General features: G+C 38.8%; 1 protein-coding gene across 1 annotated transcript; it reads left to right on the forward strand.

Annotated features, from left to right (window-relative positions):
- Positions 1-1,263: 1,263 nt before the first annotated feature.
- On the forward strand, positions 1,264-17,567 carry C3H8orf88 (chromosome 3 C8orf88 homolog). The gene is made up of 6 exons (XM_037381069.1): positions 1,264-1,368; positions 3,686-3,778; positions 4,606-4,682; positions 7,957-8,041; positions 12,572-12,678; positions 17,304-17,567. The coding sequence occupies exons 2-6, from the start codon at positions 3,700-3,702 to the stop codon at positions 17,340-17,342; spliced, it is 387 nt and encodes a 128-aa protein (XP_037236966.1). The 5' UTR covers positions 1,264-1,368; positions 3,686-3,699; the 3' UTR covers positions 17,343-17,567.
- Positions 17,568-18,608: the final 1,041 nt, after the last annotated feature.

Genomic DNA, 18,608 nt, shown 5'->3' on the forward strand with positions numbered 1-18,608 from the left:
GAAGAAACATGTTACGTCTGAGTATAAACTAATTCACTTGGGAAAAATTACTTCAAACCAGACTTTGAACAGCAGCAAGTGGGTTAGCAAGCAGGCAGTCGTATTGCATCAATGTCTGCAAAAACAATGTGATGATGCACCATGCACAAACAGCTCAGGAAACTAACTGGAAGATGATGTGTTATGAGAAAAGGCTATAGAAGCGTGACATCAGCAATAACCACGCTTTCAGGGACAGTATTCAACCCTGTGTACCTAACTTAAGAAAAATAAATTCAAGAGTCCACAGCAAAGAAGAACCAAAATGCTTGGTGGAACAAAATAAGTTTTTATTATGTAACAAACCAGGATTGTAAATTTTAACATTGGATATTAATAATTAAATACCTATTATTTTACTTGCTATTTATATAATGAAGTCACATAGTTGACGTTACCTACTTATGTTGAACCTCTGCAGTCAGGTAGTAGATGCTATGAAATATTAAACCAAAACCAAAACATTTTACAAAGAAGTTAAGCACTTTTCATGAATACTTAAGTAATAAAGGAGACTATCTGGAACCTAACAAATTAACATCACGAATATCAGTCTGGCCCTTTGGGAGTTCGCAGGGTGTTTCCATTGTTATTGTTGATGTTTTTGAACAATTGATACTGTTGATTCCATGTTGATTGCATGTTCTAAGAAAAAAATAATCATTTCCAAAACATGCAGAATGCCCTTACTTACAGAAATGAAAAACCAGGGGCCATTCTCTGGTCCCTCATACCCGTGTCACCAGTTGGTGCAACTGGGCAGGTTGGCAAGGGCCATTTGCAGATTCTCAAATCACACCTAAGGGCTCCCCCAGGCCTGGGGATTTTCCTTTTTGTTGTGGATGAGCTTAGTTGCGGAGGGAGGCCTCACACTTGTGTTCCAAAGTCACTTATTTTGTTCTGTTTCCACGTTAAGGCCCTGGTGAAACATGACTACGCTGTGTGGGCCCGCAAGTGCCACCACCTTTATTTCCAGTCTCAGCCGTGGCACAAGACGGAGGTGGCAGCAGCACCTCAGCTTGCCTCTCCTCCGCCTGGGCGGGCCGGCACCACGACCCCAAACCACAACGGAGAGTGGCAAGAAGTCACGACGGCCCCGCTACGGGACGCTACCGACCGCCATTCGGCTGCGACCGCCACCCCCTCAGCGGCGCGACCGTTAGGCGGCCCGAGCGCCCGCCCCCGCCCCGCACGCGGCTGCGGCTGGAGCCGCGCCAAGGCCGGTCCCGCCCGCCGCTGAGGGAGAGCGGCGCCCCCCTGCCCGGCGGGGGTCCCGCGGCGGAGGCGCTGCCCGCGGCTGGGGAAGGCTGCCCGGGGAGGCGGTCAGAGGTGGGCCGGGGCAGCCCTTGGCGTCCCACGGCCCGCAGCGGGGCGGGAGGGCTGCCGGCGGTGAGGTGGCCGGCGGGGGGGGGGTGCTGCCAGGTCCTGCCCCGCGCGGGGAGGGGGCGGCTTCTGTCAGGCTGGGGCGAGCCGGTGTGTTTCCTTGTGGGTTGAGGTGTGCGCTCGGAGCTCCGAGTGCTGTGCCTCCTTGGGTAAGGGGAGGTGGTCAGTTTCGGGTTGCTCATGGGGAGATCTTTCACAAAATTTGTGTTACGTTCTCGGGGGGAAAAAATCTTCCAAAGAACGTTTCAGATGGGCCCTCATAAGCTGCTGCAAATGTCCAGTTTGTTAAGATGCCAGAAAAACCCCAAAAAGTCATAGAGAAATCCTGCTAGGCCTGTGAGCTACTGTGGAAGGCGCCTTTCTGGTGGGCAGGTCACCAGCTGGGGTAACTCCTGAGAAGCAATATGGCCTTTGTAGGGGGATGTCTTGGGGAGCAGGAGGTGCCCCTGCCGCTGTAATCTCTCATGGAAGCAGTGTATTTCTCAGCTGTTTAACCATTATCCGCTTTTCTTGATTCTAGTCAGATAGAACACTTAATTTAGAAGGTTGTGCTAGATAACTTGAGGCCTTTTCTAGGCTCTTCTGCTTAAAAGAGGAAATAGAGCTGTTACAGCGCTGTACTAGATTTCACCCCTGCTCAGACTCCCCCTCTCTCTCATACTCTTCTGTTTTGTTTGCTTTGGGAGTAAGTGGTTGCTTAGGCATCCTCCTAATGGAAATTCAGGGGGCAGCAGAAGGGAAAAAATATGTTGTTTTGCTGTCACCACAGGTCATTTTGTTTTCATTAGCAGGAGAATACCTTAAAGAAATACAGGTGTGCTACGTTCTAGAAAATAGCCAGCTGCTTAAAACACTTTTTCCTGGTTTTAAAAAGTGTGCATGTCATTTGCAATCAGGATATGGAGGAAAACACTTTTTTTAACCTTCTGATGCAAAAGTTACTGCATCGCTTTATGCAGAAATCTAGTATCTAGTATAAATATGGTTTAAAGAAGCATTCCTAATCTGGATAAAATTAAGTATATTTTGCATGTCGGTAGTCTCAATGCATTCAGCTACAGGACTTTTCACAGTTGTTTTTGGCTACAGCTTTCAAGTCATTCTTTTTTAAGATGAGAAGGTAGGAAAACTAGGGAATCAAAACAGAAATTTATTCTCCCTTTATCTCAAGTGTTCTAATTCAGACTGTAACAATTTAATAGTTGGTTTCTAGACCTGCCTGAATGGGTCCAAACTGGCTATGTTGGAAAATTCTACTTCAGTATATTAAAAGTTCAGTGTTCAAGTTCAAAAGATTATAACATAGTAAATGGTCAGATGATTTTTTTTTTGTTTGCTATAACGCAAAGACCAGTTAAAGTGGGGAGTGATACTGGATCATATTTTAAATAGCTCAACCTCTCTTTTCCTGTTCCATAATGAGATCAGATAATAATCTCTATAGTTTCATCTCTAGAAGTCATGATAGTTTCCTTGGAATCTTTTTTGATGTAACAATTATTCCCTTGTCCTGTAAAGTGTCTTAGAAAAACAGAATTTCAGTACCATTATTACTGTGTGGATTGTGGGTTTTGCTATTCTTTTTCTCTAAAAGAAGCTGAAGTTCCTTGAAATAATGAAATCTCCCAATTGGCAAAGGAGATAGGGCTGGGAAGGAGAATAATTAAGAAATGGATACTACAAATTTAGGTTTTACAAATGATGGTTTATTTATAGGAGGAGACTTGTTAGCCCAGCACCACTTTAGCAGTTTTTGGTGCTTCTATAGCAGCTAAATTGAGTGGGAAGATGCAAAACAATATAAATTTAATCAGATATTAAAAAAAATTATGCAAGTTTACGTGGATATATATAAAAGGAACCCCTGTGCAGCAAGCAGACTGTTAAGGGTACACTGATGTTAACTACCCCATGGAATTAAATTGTTAGAAAATATTCCATTATGTGTCCCCATCTCCTTTCTCCAAGCATACAGACATACATACAGGACAAAAACAACTTTTTGAGAAGAAGCTAGAGTAGCTAAATTGGAAGGAAAAATGAGATGTCTGATTCTGTCTTTATGCAGATTTTGTCCAGCATATTCTATCATCTAAGAAAATTTCTGTGTTAGGCCTTTCTTCTTTTTCATGCCCAGATACTAAAATACAGTATATCCTCTTGTTAAATGCAGCTAACGAGCGATAGATAGACTGCTCTCCTCACTTAACATCTGTATGTGAAACTGAATGCTCTGTATTGATTTCTGCTGCTTTTTTTAAAGTGCGATGCTTCAAAATGTTAGCAGAAACTAAAACGTTTATTGGTAAATCCCTTCAGCCAGCACGACCTGTGCGTCATCTGCCTTCTAAACAAGGTGAGTAGCATGGCTAAGATACAGTTCACTTTGCAAAGTTTCAGTTGCTTTTAAGAAGATAGCAAGGACGTGTAAGGTGACTTGGGTTTTTTTTTTTTGGCAATGATTGTTCAAGCTACAGTGGTGTATATCTTGCTGTGTGTTGATCTTGCTAGGTCATCTCTTGTGATGAAATCTGAATTTAAACTACATTAAGTTTATGCAGAACTGTTTGAGGTGTTCTAGCTTGGCATGTGAAATTCTGGCTTCAGAAAGCTGGATCAGGCTTCTCTATATAATAAATTTGGATTTCTTGGGTTGGTTGACTCTTGCTATTGAAAACAAAATACACATCATTAAACAAATAGATTATTGTTTAGGTTTTATTGCAAGTACAATATACGGCACCATACAGTTCCTGTTTAGTGTTCAGACAAGTTTGAAACAAACAAAAAAATGCCTAAGGAAAAAAATCATGCATTGTTTATGTCAGGTATGTATATTTTGGTTTTGTTTTTAAATCTCTGTATACCTTCTCAATATTGCAATACTACAGCTATTATGACCATTAAGTTAGAAATTTTTGGTGGCCAGAGAAACAGTAGCAACTGTGCTGATGTCACCTAGATGACAGAAGGTGAGATGATAAATTTTTATGGTTTTTTTTTTTTTTAAATTCATGGAAGAAATGGAAAAGTGGTCCTATAGTGATCTAGAGCTTTTAAGTTGTGAGTAAATACCTGTATAATCTCGTTGCAGTTGGATTTCGGTGTTCTTACAGTGTCACAAAATAAAAACATGGAGTCTTTACAGTATTTTTTCTTAATGCTTTTTCTTATCTTCACCAGCATCAGCCATTGCTTTTAACATTCAGACTGAACTACCTAGCAACACTGAAGCATGTTTGCAGAGTAAGGTTGACAGGGTGAGTGTTGAGTACATAGTAGATGGCAAAGTTGATGGAGTGTGTTCTAGAGTGCTATAAATTGGAGGTCAGCTGATCCCTTCTGTTACCAAATGAAAAGTAAACTGTATTTCCAGCTAGGAGTGTCCTTGAATCCACATGTTATAAACCAGAAGTGTTAAGTAAGACTTTTGGGAATGCCCTTCCATGATATTACTAGCTGAAAAGTTTTATCTTGTGAGTTACTTAAGAGTCTTATGAAAATCTGTGTGGTGTCTCTTTAGCCTTCACTGAATTTAAAACAGCTATTTTAAACTTAAAATACACATATTCAGTCTTTGCTGATTATGTGTAAAGAGTAACATTATAAATAACTATTTTTTTAGTTCTGCTAGCAAATGTCCAAATTCATTTTAGGCAGCAAACGTCACAAAACTAGACAATTAAACAGTTCCAGTGCATCCTGTAGTTCTGTTTCATTGGCTATGCTGGACCAGGCAATAAACAGATGTTAACATTCAGAAAACCAGAAGCACTAGTGCTTTATTGCCAGAAATACTTGGGTTTAGACATGGTACAATGTGTTCTTCAAACCTGAAATTGGTTGTAGCTATTTGATGCAAAATGAAGTTTGTAGTGTTCCAACTGGAATGCTTAATGTTTCATAGTCTGAATTTGATTTTCTGTTGATACTGATTTGAATATTCTTCAGCGCATATTGACAATTTTTGTTTGGGGTTTGTTGTTGGGTTTTTTTTGTTAGACCAAGTGTCTGTTTCTTCATTTTTTTATTTCAGTAGACGTCTACTAATCCTGTAGTCTTTCCTTTATTGTATGAACTGTGTGGGAGCAGCCTTTGAATTTAAAAAAAAATATAAATGTCAAAGGGTTGGTAGCTTATCCTTGATCACACACAGGGAAATTATCAGTTACACTTGTCTCTTGAGTGATACGTATTTAGGAGAGTAAACTATTCCCTTTTTGAATAGGCCTGTGGTCTTTGTAGTACTCTTGTGTCATCAATATGTGGCTACATATAGCTAAATACTGCATTTCTTTGAAGTTAATGTGTCCGTATTATTATTATTTTTAAAAACTTTGGCCGAGGATATTGAAAAGCTTTTTTAATACTTTTGGCTGTTGGCTATTTCATGAGTACCTCCAAATACCAGCTGATTAGTACCCTATGAACCCCTACTTGGTGGGCAGCATTGGCCTGGAGGCTGGCATAGTAGCTTCACAGAATATTGTTCCAAGCAGGAACATTCAGTATCTAGTTCTGAAGATACTGGGACCTGAATTTGATAATATAGTGATGTATTATCACCCTTTAATTAATGTTGCTGAACATTCTCTAAGTTTCAGAAGGCATCAGGATTATCTGAGAAACTTGTATGTTGTTATCCATTTGCTCTTTGGCTCCTGATAGGGTGAATTAATGACCCTATTCCTAGAGTAATGGGGTTTTTTTTCCACTTCAAGGATTTGTTTTTCAAAATTTTAATTGTATTTCAGGTACTTTAAATCTTTCTGCTTCTTCATCAAGACAGTAATAGTGCTTTGTATCTACAGACACAAAACTTATCTTCATTCCCTTTCCTTCCTCCTCCAGTATATTTCCTTTTACAGAAGATAAATGAGCATAACGCTAAACACGCTTTAAGGTGAAAAACAAGAACAACTGTTGGCATACAGTTAATACTGCTAAAGGAAAACCAGCTTGTTACAACTTTTTATACCAGTCATAGTCTTACATACCAGGTGTCTATTAAAGACAGAATAAACATTCAGGTTATATACAAGTTAGGATGCAGGTTACTTTTTGGAAAGTATGGTGAATGGTGAAGATTTTAAAAAGTAAAACAGATTGGTTTTGCCACTAATTTATAAATAGATTTTAAAAAATAAAGGAGGTTTTAGAAACAAAAGAAAAAAAAAAGCCAACTGGCAAACTAGGTTCTTAAAGCAGTAAAAGAACTGAAGAAGAATCTGGCAACCTAATTCTCCAAACTGCTTTACTCTGTTATATTTAGTATGCAGGCTTAAAGCTGGTTAGACTTCTGCCAGGAAAAAAGAATCATCATTATGGCACATCAGGAGTGCTGGTCAGTGTTAGATTCAACTGTGAGTGTAAAGAACAGTGAATTACAGAATTAAAACTACTGTCTGATGAACTTGTAGTCTGAAGCTTGTAGTCTTAAGCCTTAGGGGAGGTGGAGAAGAGCTACAATAATAATGAGTATAGTGATTGTATTTAAGGTGTCAGCCTTGACTCTAGGGAATTTCCACCAAACTGGTGTTTAGAGTAAAAATGCCTGAATACTCACTGTGCCCTAAACTGGCTAATTTAAAGCAAAGAATAATTTTTATTCCTTCATGGTATGCAAAGACTTTTCAGAAGATCTGCAAAGTGTTGAGTCTACTACCTCAGATCTATTTGAGGTACAGAAAATGAGATTAAAATTCCTCAGTCAAACCTGTGGAGCCTTTTGGGAGCCAAGACAAAATGCTGAGGGTAAACTTATTTCCTGCTTTCCAAAATGCTAACTTCAAGGTTTTAGCAACCGAAAGGAACTTGGTGGTATATTGCGGGTGTTGGGTCTTGATCCTTACGAAACATTTTGCTAAGTTAGAGAATCCAAGTCTCTTTTGTCTTAAGGAACGTCTTTCCAGCTTTCATTACTCGCCAGTGTAGCAGCTTTTGGCTGTGTTCTGGGTGAGATAAAAGGAGGAGGTAATTGTGCTCTTTTTAAAAACTAGCAAAAGCACTGGTTGCTGTCTCAGTTGTGCTTACCTATACTGCTTTGTAGGTCATTGAACTATTCCTTATTGTAGGCAATCAAGAGTAACAAACATTCTACACGTTCAAATTAAGCTTCTCGAGCATTTAACATTATCAATATTCCTATTTGTAGGTGGTTTTGCAATTCTTTTGGAGGACCTTAATCTTTCATATTGGAGGTGCATCAGCTGTTATAAATAGCTAGAGTTCTGACTACAGTTTGGTTTGTGCAAGACTGTTTCTTTTCAGACTGCTCTTACACTATAAAGACAACAGTGATTCAGTTTCAAGGAGTAGAAAAAATGAACGGAATCCAGTTTTCTTCATGCACAGAAAGTATTATTTGTCCAAAATCTAAATTGATTACTGAAACTGTGCTACAGCTGTTATTTTTAACTAAGAAACCCAGAAACATGCATCCTTGTTTTGAAGGATGCTTAAAGAAAATGGACTTCATGACTTGATTTTGTGAAATATATCACAAAATGTTTAATTCTTTCCTCCCTATTTTAGTTATCGGAAATGACTGAAGTGAAGATCTTAACTCAAACTGTGATGCCCCATCAACCAAACCAGCATGAATCAGAAGCAAAGAAAGGTAAAACATTGGATGGAGATCTGTCTCAGAATTGTATTTTCTGGATGGGAGACAGTTGAACTTTGAAGTGATGTGGGGTGCATATTACTTTTCCAATTAGCCATTGCTTTGAGAGTTTGGCTTCCTTCTGTACCACAATTTGAGAGCAGTATGAAACCTTTCTGTTTTTCACATAACACTGTAGTGAAAATGTAAAACTTGGCCATAACTGAGGTGGGAAACCTCCACTGGTGGACTTGCTTACATAAAAGGGTGTACCTGTGTCTTTTGGTTTTTTCTTTGGTTTTGTTTGGTTGATTTAAAAAAAAAACACACCAAAAAACCAACAAACCAAAAACCTGAGCATAAAACTTCTTTTCACACAAAATCCTGGGTTTTGTGTAAATTACTTCTGTGTGTAGAAGTACATGTTTGAGTTGCATCGTTTAGCCTGTTGCAGGGATATGTTGTGGCATACAGACTAGTGTGTGCAACCAGTTTAAGAATTTAGTAGTTTGGCGTCTTTTTCCTACTCTTACTACAATGCTTCTGCAATACTTATTTTCTGATGGTTAGAAATCACTTAATTTCTTTAATGTTTAGTCCTGGACAATTTTGTGTGTCAACGCTGGCTGTCCTTAAGATTTGTTCTTTATGCTTTTCTTTCTGTACTGCCTGTCATTCAGTACTCATTAAGCATAACTCTTCTTGTCTTGGTTTGGTAAGTTTAAACAAGCCAAACTTTTATGGTTTTTTGGTTTTTTTGTTTTTTAAATTAATAGATAATCTCAGATTCCAAATATATTCGCACAGTCTTCCTGTGCACTGCTTCCTGTCTAATTCTTCATTCTTAAAGATGTCAGTGGAACTGTGACAGTGATCCAGGGTAGCTCATCAGTTCATTGAGGCAATTTTTTCTGTTCATGTCTTCCTGTAATCAGGCATCTCAAATATCCATCTGTAATCTCCAGTCTCTAAGTAATCTCTGGAGACTTCATTTGTTCTGTTGGTCTTAGTAATCAAGAAATTAATGAATTCTGTTAAATTTTATCGAGCCTTTCCTGGTTTTCCTCAATCTGAGGTTACCAAGACCAAGGTTCTTGAGCAGTAATTCTATACTGTAGTGTGTTACAGACTTGAAAGTGAGTCTAACATGTATCCCCTTTCAAGCTTGAGTTTGTTTATTCTTGATCTTGGTAAACAGAATAATGTTCTGTTCTTTGGATCTAGTTTGGTGTCAGGCTTGTAAAGTTCTGTCTGTTTGGTTGTCACTTTCTGATCCTTTCTCATTTGTTGTACTTGTGGTATGTAGAGATTGTGTTCTACAAGATCTTAAATGGCTTCTCATCAGATCCTGGTCTCTTTTATAAGCCATCACTTTGGAACTTTTTTTAGTGGTTAATTGCTCTCTGATGCCTTCCTAAGTCTGTTGCACATTTGTCCATAATGTCAAACTTCCCAGCATTTTTCAAAGGGCTTTTATTTTTTTGATGGTTGTTGTAACACTTTCCTTCAGATTAACACAATTTTAAAGGTCCTGTTGTTCAGCTAATGCCTACAAAGAAGTCTCCCTGCCCCAGCCCCGCCACACACCCACCTTTTCTTTCTTTTTTTCTCTTCCCTCCTTTCTTCCATCACACTGTGAAATTTCCACTGGAACTCCGTTTTTATCTCCAGCTGTACCTTAAGTTCTATATAATAATTTCCATTTGATACCTGTTCAGTGGTAGTATGCCTTCAGTTATCTGTTGTGGTTTAACCCCAGCCAGCAACTAAGTACCACACAGCTGCTTGGTCACTTCTGCAGCTGCCCCAGCCCCCACTGGTGGGATGGGGAGGAGAATTGGGAAAAGGGGTTGAGATAAGAACAGTTTAATACTTGAAATCAAGTAAAAAAAAAAAACCCAAACAACAACAACCAAAACCAAAACCTCAAACAAACACCACAACCCCCTCACCCCCCCCCAGTAATAATTGTAATTATGAGGAGAGGGAGAGGGAAGAATAAAAACCAAGGGGAAAAAAAAAACCCAAGTGATGCACACGACAGTTCTTCACCATTCTCTGACTGATGCCCAGCCAGTCCCAGAGCAAACTCGCCCCTAGTTTATATACTGTTCTTGACATTGTATGGTATGGAATATCCCTTTTGGCTAGTTCCGGTCAGCTGTCCTGGCTATGCTTCCTCCCAGCTTCTTGTGCACTTGTTCACTAGCAGAGCATGAGAAAGTCCCTTGGCCTAGAGTAAGCACTACTTAGTAACAACTGAAACATCAGTGTGTTATCAACATTATTGTCATAGTAAATCCAAATACAGTAAAGCACTGTACCAGCTACTAAGAAGAAAATCAACTCTTATGCCAGCTGAAACCAGGACACTGCCTCTGCAGTTCTTAAAAGCTTTTTACTGCTCTCTCAATCACTATGCTGCTTTCCTTTAGAATCATAGAATGGCATTGGTTGGAGGGGACCTTTAAAAGTCATCTAGTCCAAGCCCCCTTCAGTGATCAACTCGATCAGGTTGCTCAGAGCCCCATCCAACCTGACCTTGAATGTTTCCAGGGATTGGACATCAACCATCTCTCTAGGCAACCTGTTCCAGTGTTCTACCACCCTCACCATAAAAAAAAATTCTTCCATGTATCTAGTGTGAAACTACTCGTTTTTGGTTTAAAACCATTACCCCTTGTCCCATCACTACAGGCTTCACTGAAAAGTCCATCCCAATTTTTCTTATAGACCCCTTTAAGTACTGAAAGGCCACAATAAGGTCTCCCTGGAGGCTTGACCTTTCCGTGCTGAGCAAACAACTCCAGCTCTCTTGTCTTTCCTCAAAGGAGAGGTGCTCCATCCCTCCATCATCTTTGCTTCAACAGGTCCATGTCTTTCTTGTGCTGAGGACTATAGAACTGAATGCAGGACTCCAGGTGGGGTCTCACCAGGGTGGAGTAGAGGGGCAGAATCACGTCCCTCAAGCTGCTGGTCGTGCTTCTTCTGATGCAGCCCAGGATGTGGTTGACTTTCTGGGCTGTGAGTGCACATTGCGGCTCATGTCAAGTTTTTCATCCATTAGTCCCCAAAAGTCCTTCCTTTTGTCTCCCAGCCTATATTGATACTGGGGGTTGCCCTGACGCAGGTGAAGGACCTTGCACTTGGCACTGTTGAACCTCATGAGGTTCACATGGGCCCACTTCTTAAGCTTTTTCAGGTCCCTCTGGATGGTATCCCATCCCTCAGGTGTGTCAGCTGCACCACTGAGCCTGGTGTCATCTGCGGAGTTGCTGAGGGTGCACTTGATCCCACTGTCTGTCGTTGATGAAGATGTTGAACAGTACTTGTCCCAGTACAGACCCCTGAGGGACACCACTTGTCACTGATCTCCATCTGAATGTTGAGTTGTTGACCACTACTCTCTGGGTGTAGCCATCCAACCAATTCCTCATCTGCTGAACAGTCTATCCATCAAATCCATATCTCTCCAATTTAGAGAGGAGGATGTTGTGAGGGACTGTGTCAAAGGCCTTACAGAAATCATCATCTTGATACATTTTTAAACAAGGGTCAAAATAGCAAGCCCTAAGTTTTCAGGTTTGCTTGTGTTTATTTTATTATTTTTATAATTATCCTTGTGCCCTCACATAGATTCAGCATTTTTTACAATCATTTGTAGTTGAAGGCAGGAAAAAATCCAATCATAGTTGACTTTGTGGCATCTCTCTGCAGCGGCCTACAGCCTGAGAAGCAAAAACGGTAGTCAGTGTCTGTGTAACGATATTAAAGGAATAAACTTTGTCACTAAGAACCAGAGATAAATTTTGTTCCTTCTTTGCCGAATTTCTTTCCTCTTATTTCAGCTCTTGTTTAAGAATATCAGTTTAAAATACAGACTTTATTTGGGTATGGGTACTTATATGGGTAGAATTACATCTGAGGCTATGCTAGAGGAGAGATGGTGTTAAAACTTCAACATGTGTGTTCTAAGCAAAGCCCCTCACTGTTGTTGATTCAGTGTAAAACACCCAAAATTATTTCATTTGTATTAATCCATTTGTATGCAGCAGATCTCATAATTACTTTTAGCTGTTGAAAGTCATCAACCTAATAGCACCACGAAAATAGACACTCAGGATTTGTTCTCTTGTCCCATGGAAACATGTGCCACTTTGGGTGTGAGTTATAAACAGATTTTCTATAGGGTTTCAAGACCAGGTTTTGGTGTTTCTGTTAGGGAGTCTGTCTGTATTGTAAGGTTGGATTTACCCTTTTCTGTTCTTTTGCATTAAAACAACTTGGAATAAAAACAATTAATAGCTTGGAATAGTCCTCCATATTTACTAAGTCAATTTGATAGAGTTAAAGTGTGATGCTCTGTAATTTACTACATATTGTCCTGATGCAAGGTCAGACTTGAATTGCTGCTGGTTTTAATACAGATTTTTATATTCTACATGCAGCATTTCCACCCTTTTATAAGATAAATCACTACTCTGTGTTTCCCACCTTAATGCCTTAAAAGGCAATGTTGAATTTAGTAATTTTGTGTATTTACAGAAAGGATCAAATACAGCAGAGATTTCCTTCTGAAACTTTCAAGTGTTTCTCTCTCACTGAAGAAGCCAAAGTTTCTTCCTGATCATCCAATTGTACTTGAAAAGCCAGTAAGTGCATTTTTTTGTATTAAGTGAAGTTATAAAAACAGTTGTGGAGGTTTTGACTACCCACTTGATGGAAACATTTTTCTTCAGACTAGCCTGCCAAATTGACAAAACCTTCAGAAGACAGTTCAGCTCTGCTACTTTTGTACATAACTTCCCCAGTTTTGGTATTTGGCATCTCACCATGGCAAGTACCATACAAAGGAAGAGGTTTTGTTGGGTTTTTGTTTGTTTTCAGGAACAAGATCACATATGTTTCCAAATCTGAAGTCAATATGAAATCATATTAAAGCTTCCTACTGTGAAATTACAGTACATAGCTTTGGTATTATATGTGAATTCCATCTTTTTCTTTTCAAAATGAGAAAACAATCATGGTAGATTCCAGCTTGCTGAAAATCTGATTCCAGTGTTCAAGTTGTCCATACACCAGTGGCCACTACAAAACTATTAATGAGCTTAATGCAGTTTGTGTTGTCATTGTCTGTGGTCTGTGTTGTTGGAGAGAAATGAATAGAAATAAATGATGAATGTGAAGGATATCTAAGTGCAACCTTAACCTTTGAGATGAAATAATCCTCACTTTGTATGCTAAGAGAAAAAAATCTCATGGTTTGCATTCCATACAGCAATTGTGGGAAAATGTTCTTGGGTATAAACATTATAGTATCAAATTAAGCTATGTACTACGCTGCTTTTGAGGCCGTTGGGGTGTAGTTCTTCTAGAAATAGGATTCCTGTCCTGAAGAAGTGTGTCCAGGTGACTACTGTGTTGGCCACAATTTTAGACAGTTTTAGACTTCTAAGATTTCTATTCTTTGGAAAAATTAGGTTAAACTAATACATTACAGTAATCAGCCTTCTGTGATCTATCTTTTTACATCTCTTATATTTTTCCCAAAGTTGAAAGCTTTACTTGCTGGAAAACCTGCCTACAGATGGGAAAGTTTGAGCTCTTGAATTTCCTTTTTTCCCCACTCTTCTTGTCACTTTTGTCAGATCTCTTGCATTTTCCCCCCTTAGTTTCTAAAGGGGGCAAATTTTGATAATATATACACTTTAACATTGTTATATTCCTGCAGAAATTGAATCAGTGGACAATTGAACTCCAAAATTGCTCATGGTAGCTAAATTGCAAACAGTTTGGGTAGAGGGAAAGAAACACAGTAAAAATGCTATTGCATGTATTTGAAGAAATTGTTTGGGGGCTAGGGGTTCTGTGTCTGTAGGATGATGTTGTAACTGTATCCAATCTATTAGTCTTTAGAAATAGGAGTATATCACTGTTTGTGAGCCCTGCTTTTAAAGTCTTTTCTCTGCTTTGTGTTAAGTCTATGTGTGTAAGCCCCCACCTGCGTATGCTAGTTTGTCATACAGATAAAAAAGCAGTGAGTTTTCCAATTCTGCTCAGCTAAAAAAGGGGATGGGTAAATTACGAACCTTTATTAGTCAGGATGTTGTGTTAGAGTAACGCGCAGTGTATCACAGCCATCATTATCAGTGTCTTAAGCGCAAAGTATGGATGGTTGAATAGGAAGCTAAAGGAAAGAAAACCTGTTATTAAAAGAAAGTAAAAGCTGGTGAATTTGCTGTGTGATCTTGGAGGCAGTGTTGAAGAGGGTATTGCAAGTATACTGATCTCATTAGTACATGAAGGTGATATTACTAGCTTGCCAGTCATACTTCAGAAGGTAGTTCCCCATTGTAAGTATGAAACATGGTTGGTGATAGTCTGTATTTTTTTCTGAATTGACTAGAATAAATGTTTTGCTGTTAATATAGATAAAACTATGCACTGAGGTATTTTAGTGTTGAATTTTAGTGTAGACATTGAATTTTTACTAATTTGGAGCTTGTTTGGAGGCATATTAACACAAATTAAACTAAGTTCCTTGGATGTAGATTGTCTTAAGATGTATTTTGTAAGTCTATGTGGATATATACCTGCTTGCTTTTCACTAAGCAGTTTTCATATCGGCAAGGAAGAGGAAAAAATTAACATCGTTACTAAGAACATTGTAAGATCTCAGTTAAAATATATGAACCTTGTTAGAAATCCCATTGCCATACACCAGGGGTCCTCAAACTACGGTCCGCGGGCCAGATACGGCCCCCCAGGGTCCTCAATCTGGCCCCCGGTATTTACAGAACCCCCCACCCCCCCCCCTGCCAGGGGATGGGGGGGGAAACCAAGCAGCCGCAGATGACTGCCTGCCACTTCATCCGTGCGCTAGCCGCCTGTTTAAAAAGTTTGAGGACCCCTGGTATACACTGAAATAAAAATGTTGTATGTGGCATACATGAACCCTACCCAGCTAGTTATTTTCTATAAAAAGATTGAAGCACTTGGACATGTTAAGTTTTTCTGTATGGGAATCCAAATATAAGAATCTGCAAATAGAATAGAAGCTGAATCTTACCCAAGAATGCCTTAGATTTGACTTGGCCTGTCAGCAAATAGTTCTTACTTTCAGGTCTCATGTATTAGTGTGAAAAGATACGTGATGAATTTCAAGAATGAAGATGATAAAACACATTTCAAAATTAAAAGATAAAACTCCAATAACTATCAACATTTTGTGGGACAAAGACCTGCGTTACTAACTCTTCTGAGATAGCTGCATCTTTTGGAAATCATTACTAGTGAGACTTTCATGAAATACAGGACTGATTAGTCAGCATCAGAATAGGAGAGGCCTCTTGAGAATGCAGGGTTCCTTGGTGTACAGTTCCTCCTAAATCCTCTCCTGGCAAGAAAAAAATTGCTTACTCAGTGACACTGTTTTATCTCAAATGAGAATAGTCTGAGTCCAATATCCCATAAAAGGATTGAGCCTGTTATGGATTTTCCTTAATACTACTTATAATGTGTAGATTGGAGGAAAAGCACTCAATAACTCTTGACCATGTAATCTGAGAAGGCACCTGGAATCAAGGAAAAAGTGAAGATAAATTCAGAACTAATTTATCCAGAAAAGGCAGTGATTTCAAGCTCCTTCTGGTACAGTACAGTGACATCAACCTGTCATGTTAAATTGCCTGCTTTGTGTGGCACCTTGCTTACTGAGACTGGATGTCAAGCGTTTGAGCATTCCGCACTGAGGTAGAGAACAGGTTGATTAAAATTTGCAATCCTATAGGGCAAGTACAAACAGCTTTAGTTTTGATGCAAACAGTGTTTTCTGGGTGCTGTTTCTTTCTACTCTGTTTAGTGATGAGACAGAGTTATAATCTACAGCTTTGGTTTAGGGTTTTTTTGCTTGTTTGTTTTTCTTTCCTAAGTATGTTTTTGGTAGTGTTTAATGAATTTTTCCAGAATCATTTAGTTTGGAAGGGACCTCTTGAGATCACCTAGTCCAACCCCTCTACTCAAGCAGAGTCACCTAGAGCAGGTTGCTCAGGATTGTGTTTGGTCAGGTTTTGAGTATGTCCACAGGCAGAGACTTCCCAGCCTCTCTGTGAAGAGATTGCATAACCTGTTGCAGTGCTTGGTCACCCTCACAGTGATAAAACAGTTGGTTTGGGGAGGCTATGAAAGCTGTGTGTCTTTCATCAGATCGTACTGGATGTTCCCATTAGTTAAAAAGAAAAAATAAATCTAAAATCTTCCTCATAGCCTTTGTGGCTTCTAGAAGGTGAGAGAGATACAGGCTCACTTTAAGGACATCCTGTGGCAGAGCTGACATGATAGTGAGAAATTACCTGAATACTGCTGTTCTTGAGATCTCTAAGGTAAGTGCTGAGGTGGATTTTTGTGCAGTTTTGCTTGTGGCATACTGGTAACAAGTCACCTAAAGACAGTACTCCTTTGGTAGAGCAGTACCAGATATGACAGTAGAATGTTTGTGTCGTGATGATACTGTTATTCAGGATTTGTTTTCAGCGGAGTGTGCAAACCCACTTGATTTACTGACATTGAACATTGTTTGGTTGTTCCATTATCTGTCATCTTTCCTCTGCACTTCAGTTTCCTTCATGCAGCGGGTTCTACATGGGAAAATTCCAGTGTGTTGACTGATCCCATGTCACCCATTTTTCTACACAGAAATCAGAGGGATCAAAGAAATGCATGTATGAATTGAATGATTCTTAAAAGTGGCAGGAGGCCCTCCAAGTAAATGTCTAATGATGAGCAGACAATCCTACAACATGTCAGTATATGTGTATTTTATTAGTGGCAGTTTGCCACTGAACTGAGTATTTGGGCAGTTCTTAAGACTTCCCTAGTTTTTGAAGTCATTACTGAAGTATATGCCCATCTATGAGTGAAAGCCGTATTTTCAGATAGGGAAAGCTTCCTAGAGTGACTCATACAAGGGAGATGCTGTTGTTAGAATTAGTCGGCTGTGGGTTGCATTTGTCCCAAAAGACAGGTTTTTTTGAGATGTGGGAATCAGGCCTACCTATGCATAGCGCTTATTTGAACTGAACTGATGTTACTGTGTTGACAAAGTCTTCCAGGAAGATTTCAGGTTAAGTCTTTATGATTAATGAAAGTAAACTGTTTTCCAAAATATCAAATTGTTAAATGTATGTGGAATACAAAAGGGTTATAAGCAAACACATGAAAACTTCATTTAAATGACCTCTTACAACTGAAGTAATTTGAGGGTTTGTTTGTTTTACAGGAAAAAAGCAACCCTTTTACTGACATGTGCAAGAAGTGACAGGTTGTTTGGAAAATGAGAAATCCGTTAGTGAAGGAGCTACATATGCAGATCTTTTAAGATTTTTGAAGGTACTTGGGTGCCTACAGATGAAAGTAGGACCCTATGAAACTTAGGGAAATGCCTGTTTCTTCCTGTAATTGCCTGAAAGCTTTAAAAGACAAACTTTTAATTTGTAATGCCTGAGATGGTAATACAATTAAAGTGAAAATAAATAATTTTGCATTTTGCTTGACAGAATTTTGTCCTTGAATTGTCTGTGTTATGTAGCCATATAGTTTCTCTGACCATAAATTCTAAACCAATACTTGACTGGGGCTTTTTGCTTGTTTCTACCTCCCTTCCTTAGCTTTAATAATGGAATAACAAATACTGGCTGTGTCAAATCTCAGATGTCTTAGGGTATGTACTCTTCTAGCTTAATTTCCCCCCCTCCCCCAACAAATTTAATTTGTTTTCTTTCATAATTTGAAATCTCTGTCTTGACACAAGAGATTCCTTAATATTTTGTGGATACATACCTTCTTTCAAGGTACAAAGTTTCTTGTTACTAATAGTTTCACTAAAATGAGAAATCTTCTCTCATCACGGATCAAAATGTGTTGCATTCCATGAAGTTCTTTGTAAATAACTGACCAGTATTTTTGACTTTGAAAAGTGGAAGTAATGAGCAAAACTGAGAAACAAGAGAGATTTTAATCATATGTCTTATATGGGTAAGTAGGTATACCAATGCATAGTTAATTCTGTAATTTTTTTTCTTAATATAATGTAGTATTTTATAGTTAAGTGGAAAACAGTAACATGGATATTTCCTGGAAGTATCCTTCCATTGACACACATTGCTAATAGTTATTTTGTATGAATATAATTACCTTCAGAACCTGTATTCAGACTTACAATAACATCATTTGGGCACTGAAGGCAATTTTTTAACCTCTGTCAGAAATGATAATGGAAGCTAAATGATAATGTGTTGAATGGTAATTGCAATATTGCAGAAAACTTTCAAGTTGCATTTGATAGACACTAGGTTTCTTTCCCTGAACTATGCAAATAAACTTGTTTGAAACCAGGTTTTTTTTATGTTTAGCAGCAGTTAGTCAATTAAAACAAGCTTGCAAGTATGTTCTATTTGTATGTTGTTTACAAGTAATGGTACAAAGAACTGAAATATTTTTTTTTATTCGTTTGATTGGTTTTTAATCACTGGAAGTTCTTCAGAGTGAGTTCTGCAGATCTTTTCCCCTGGTGTGTTGAAGGCAA

This window comes from Falco rusticolus, chromosome 3 (genome assembly GCF_015220075.1).
Source record: "Falco rusticolus isolate bFalRus1 chromosome 3, bFalRus1.pri, whole genome shotgun sequence".
Lineage (NCBI taxonomy): Eukaryota > Metazoa > Chordata > Aves > Falconiformes > Falconidae > Falco > Falco rusticolus.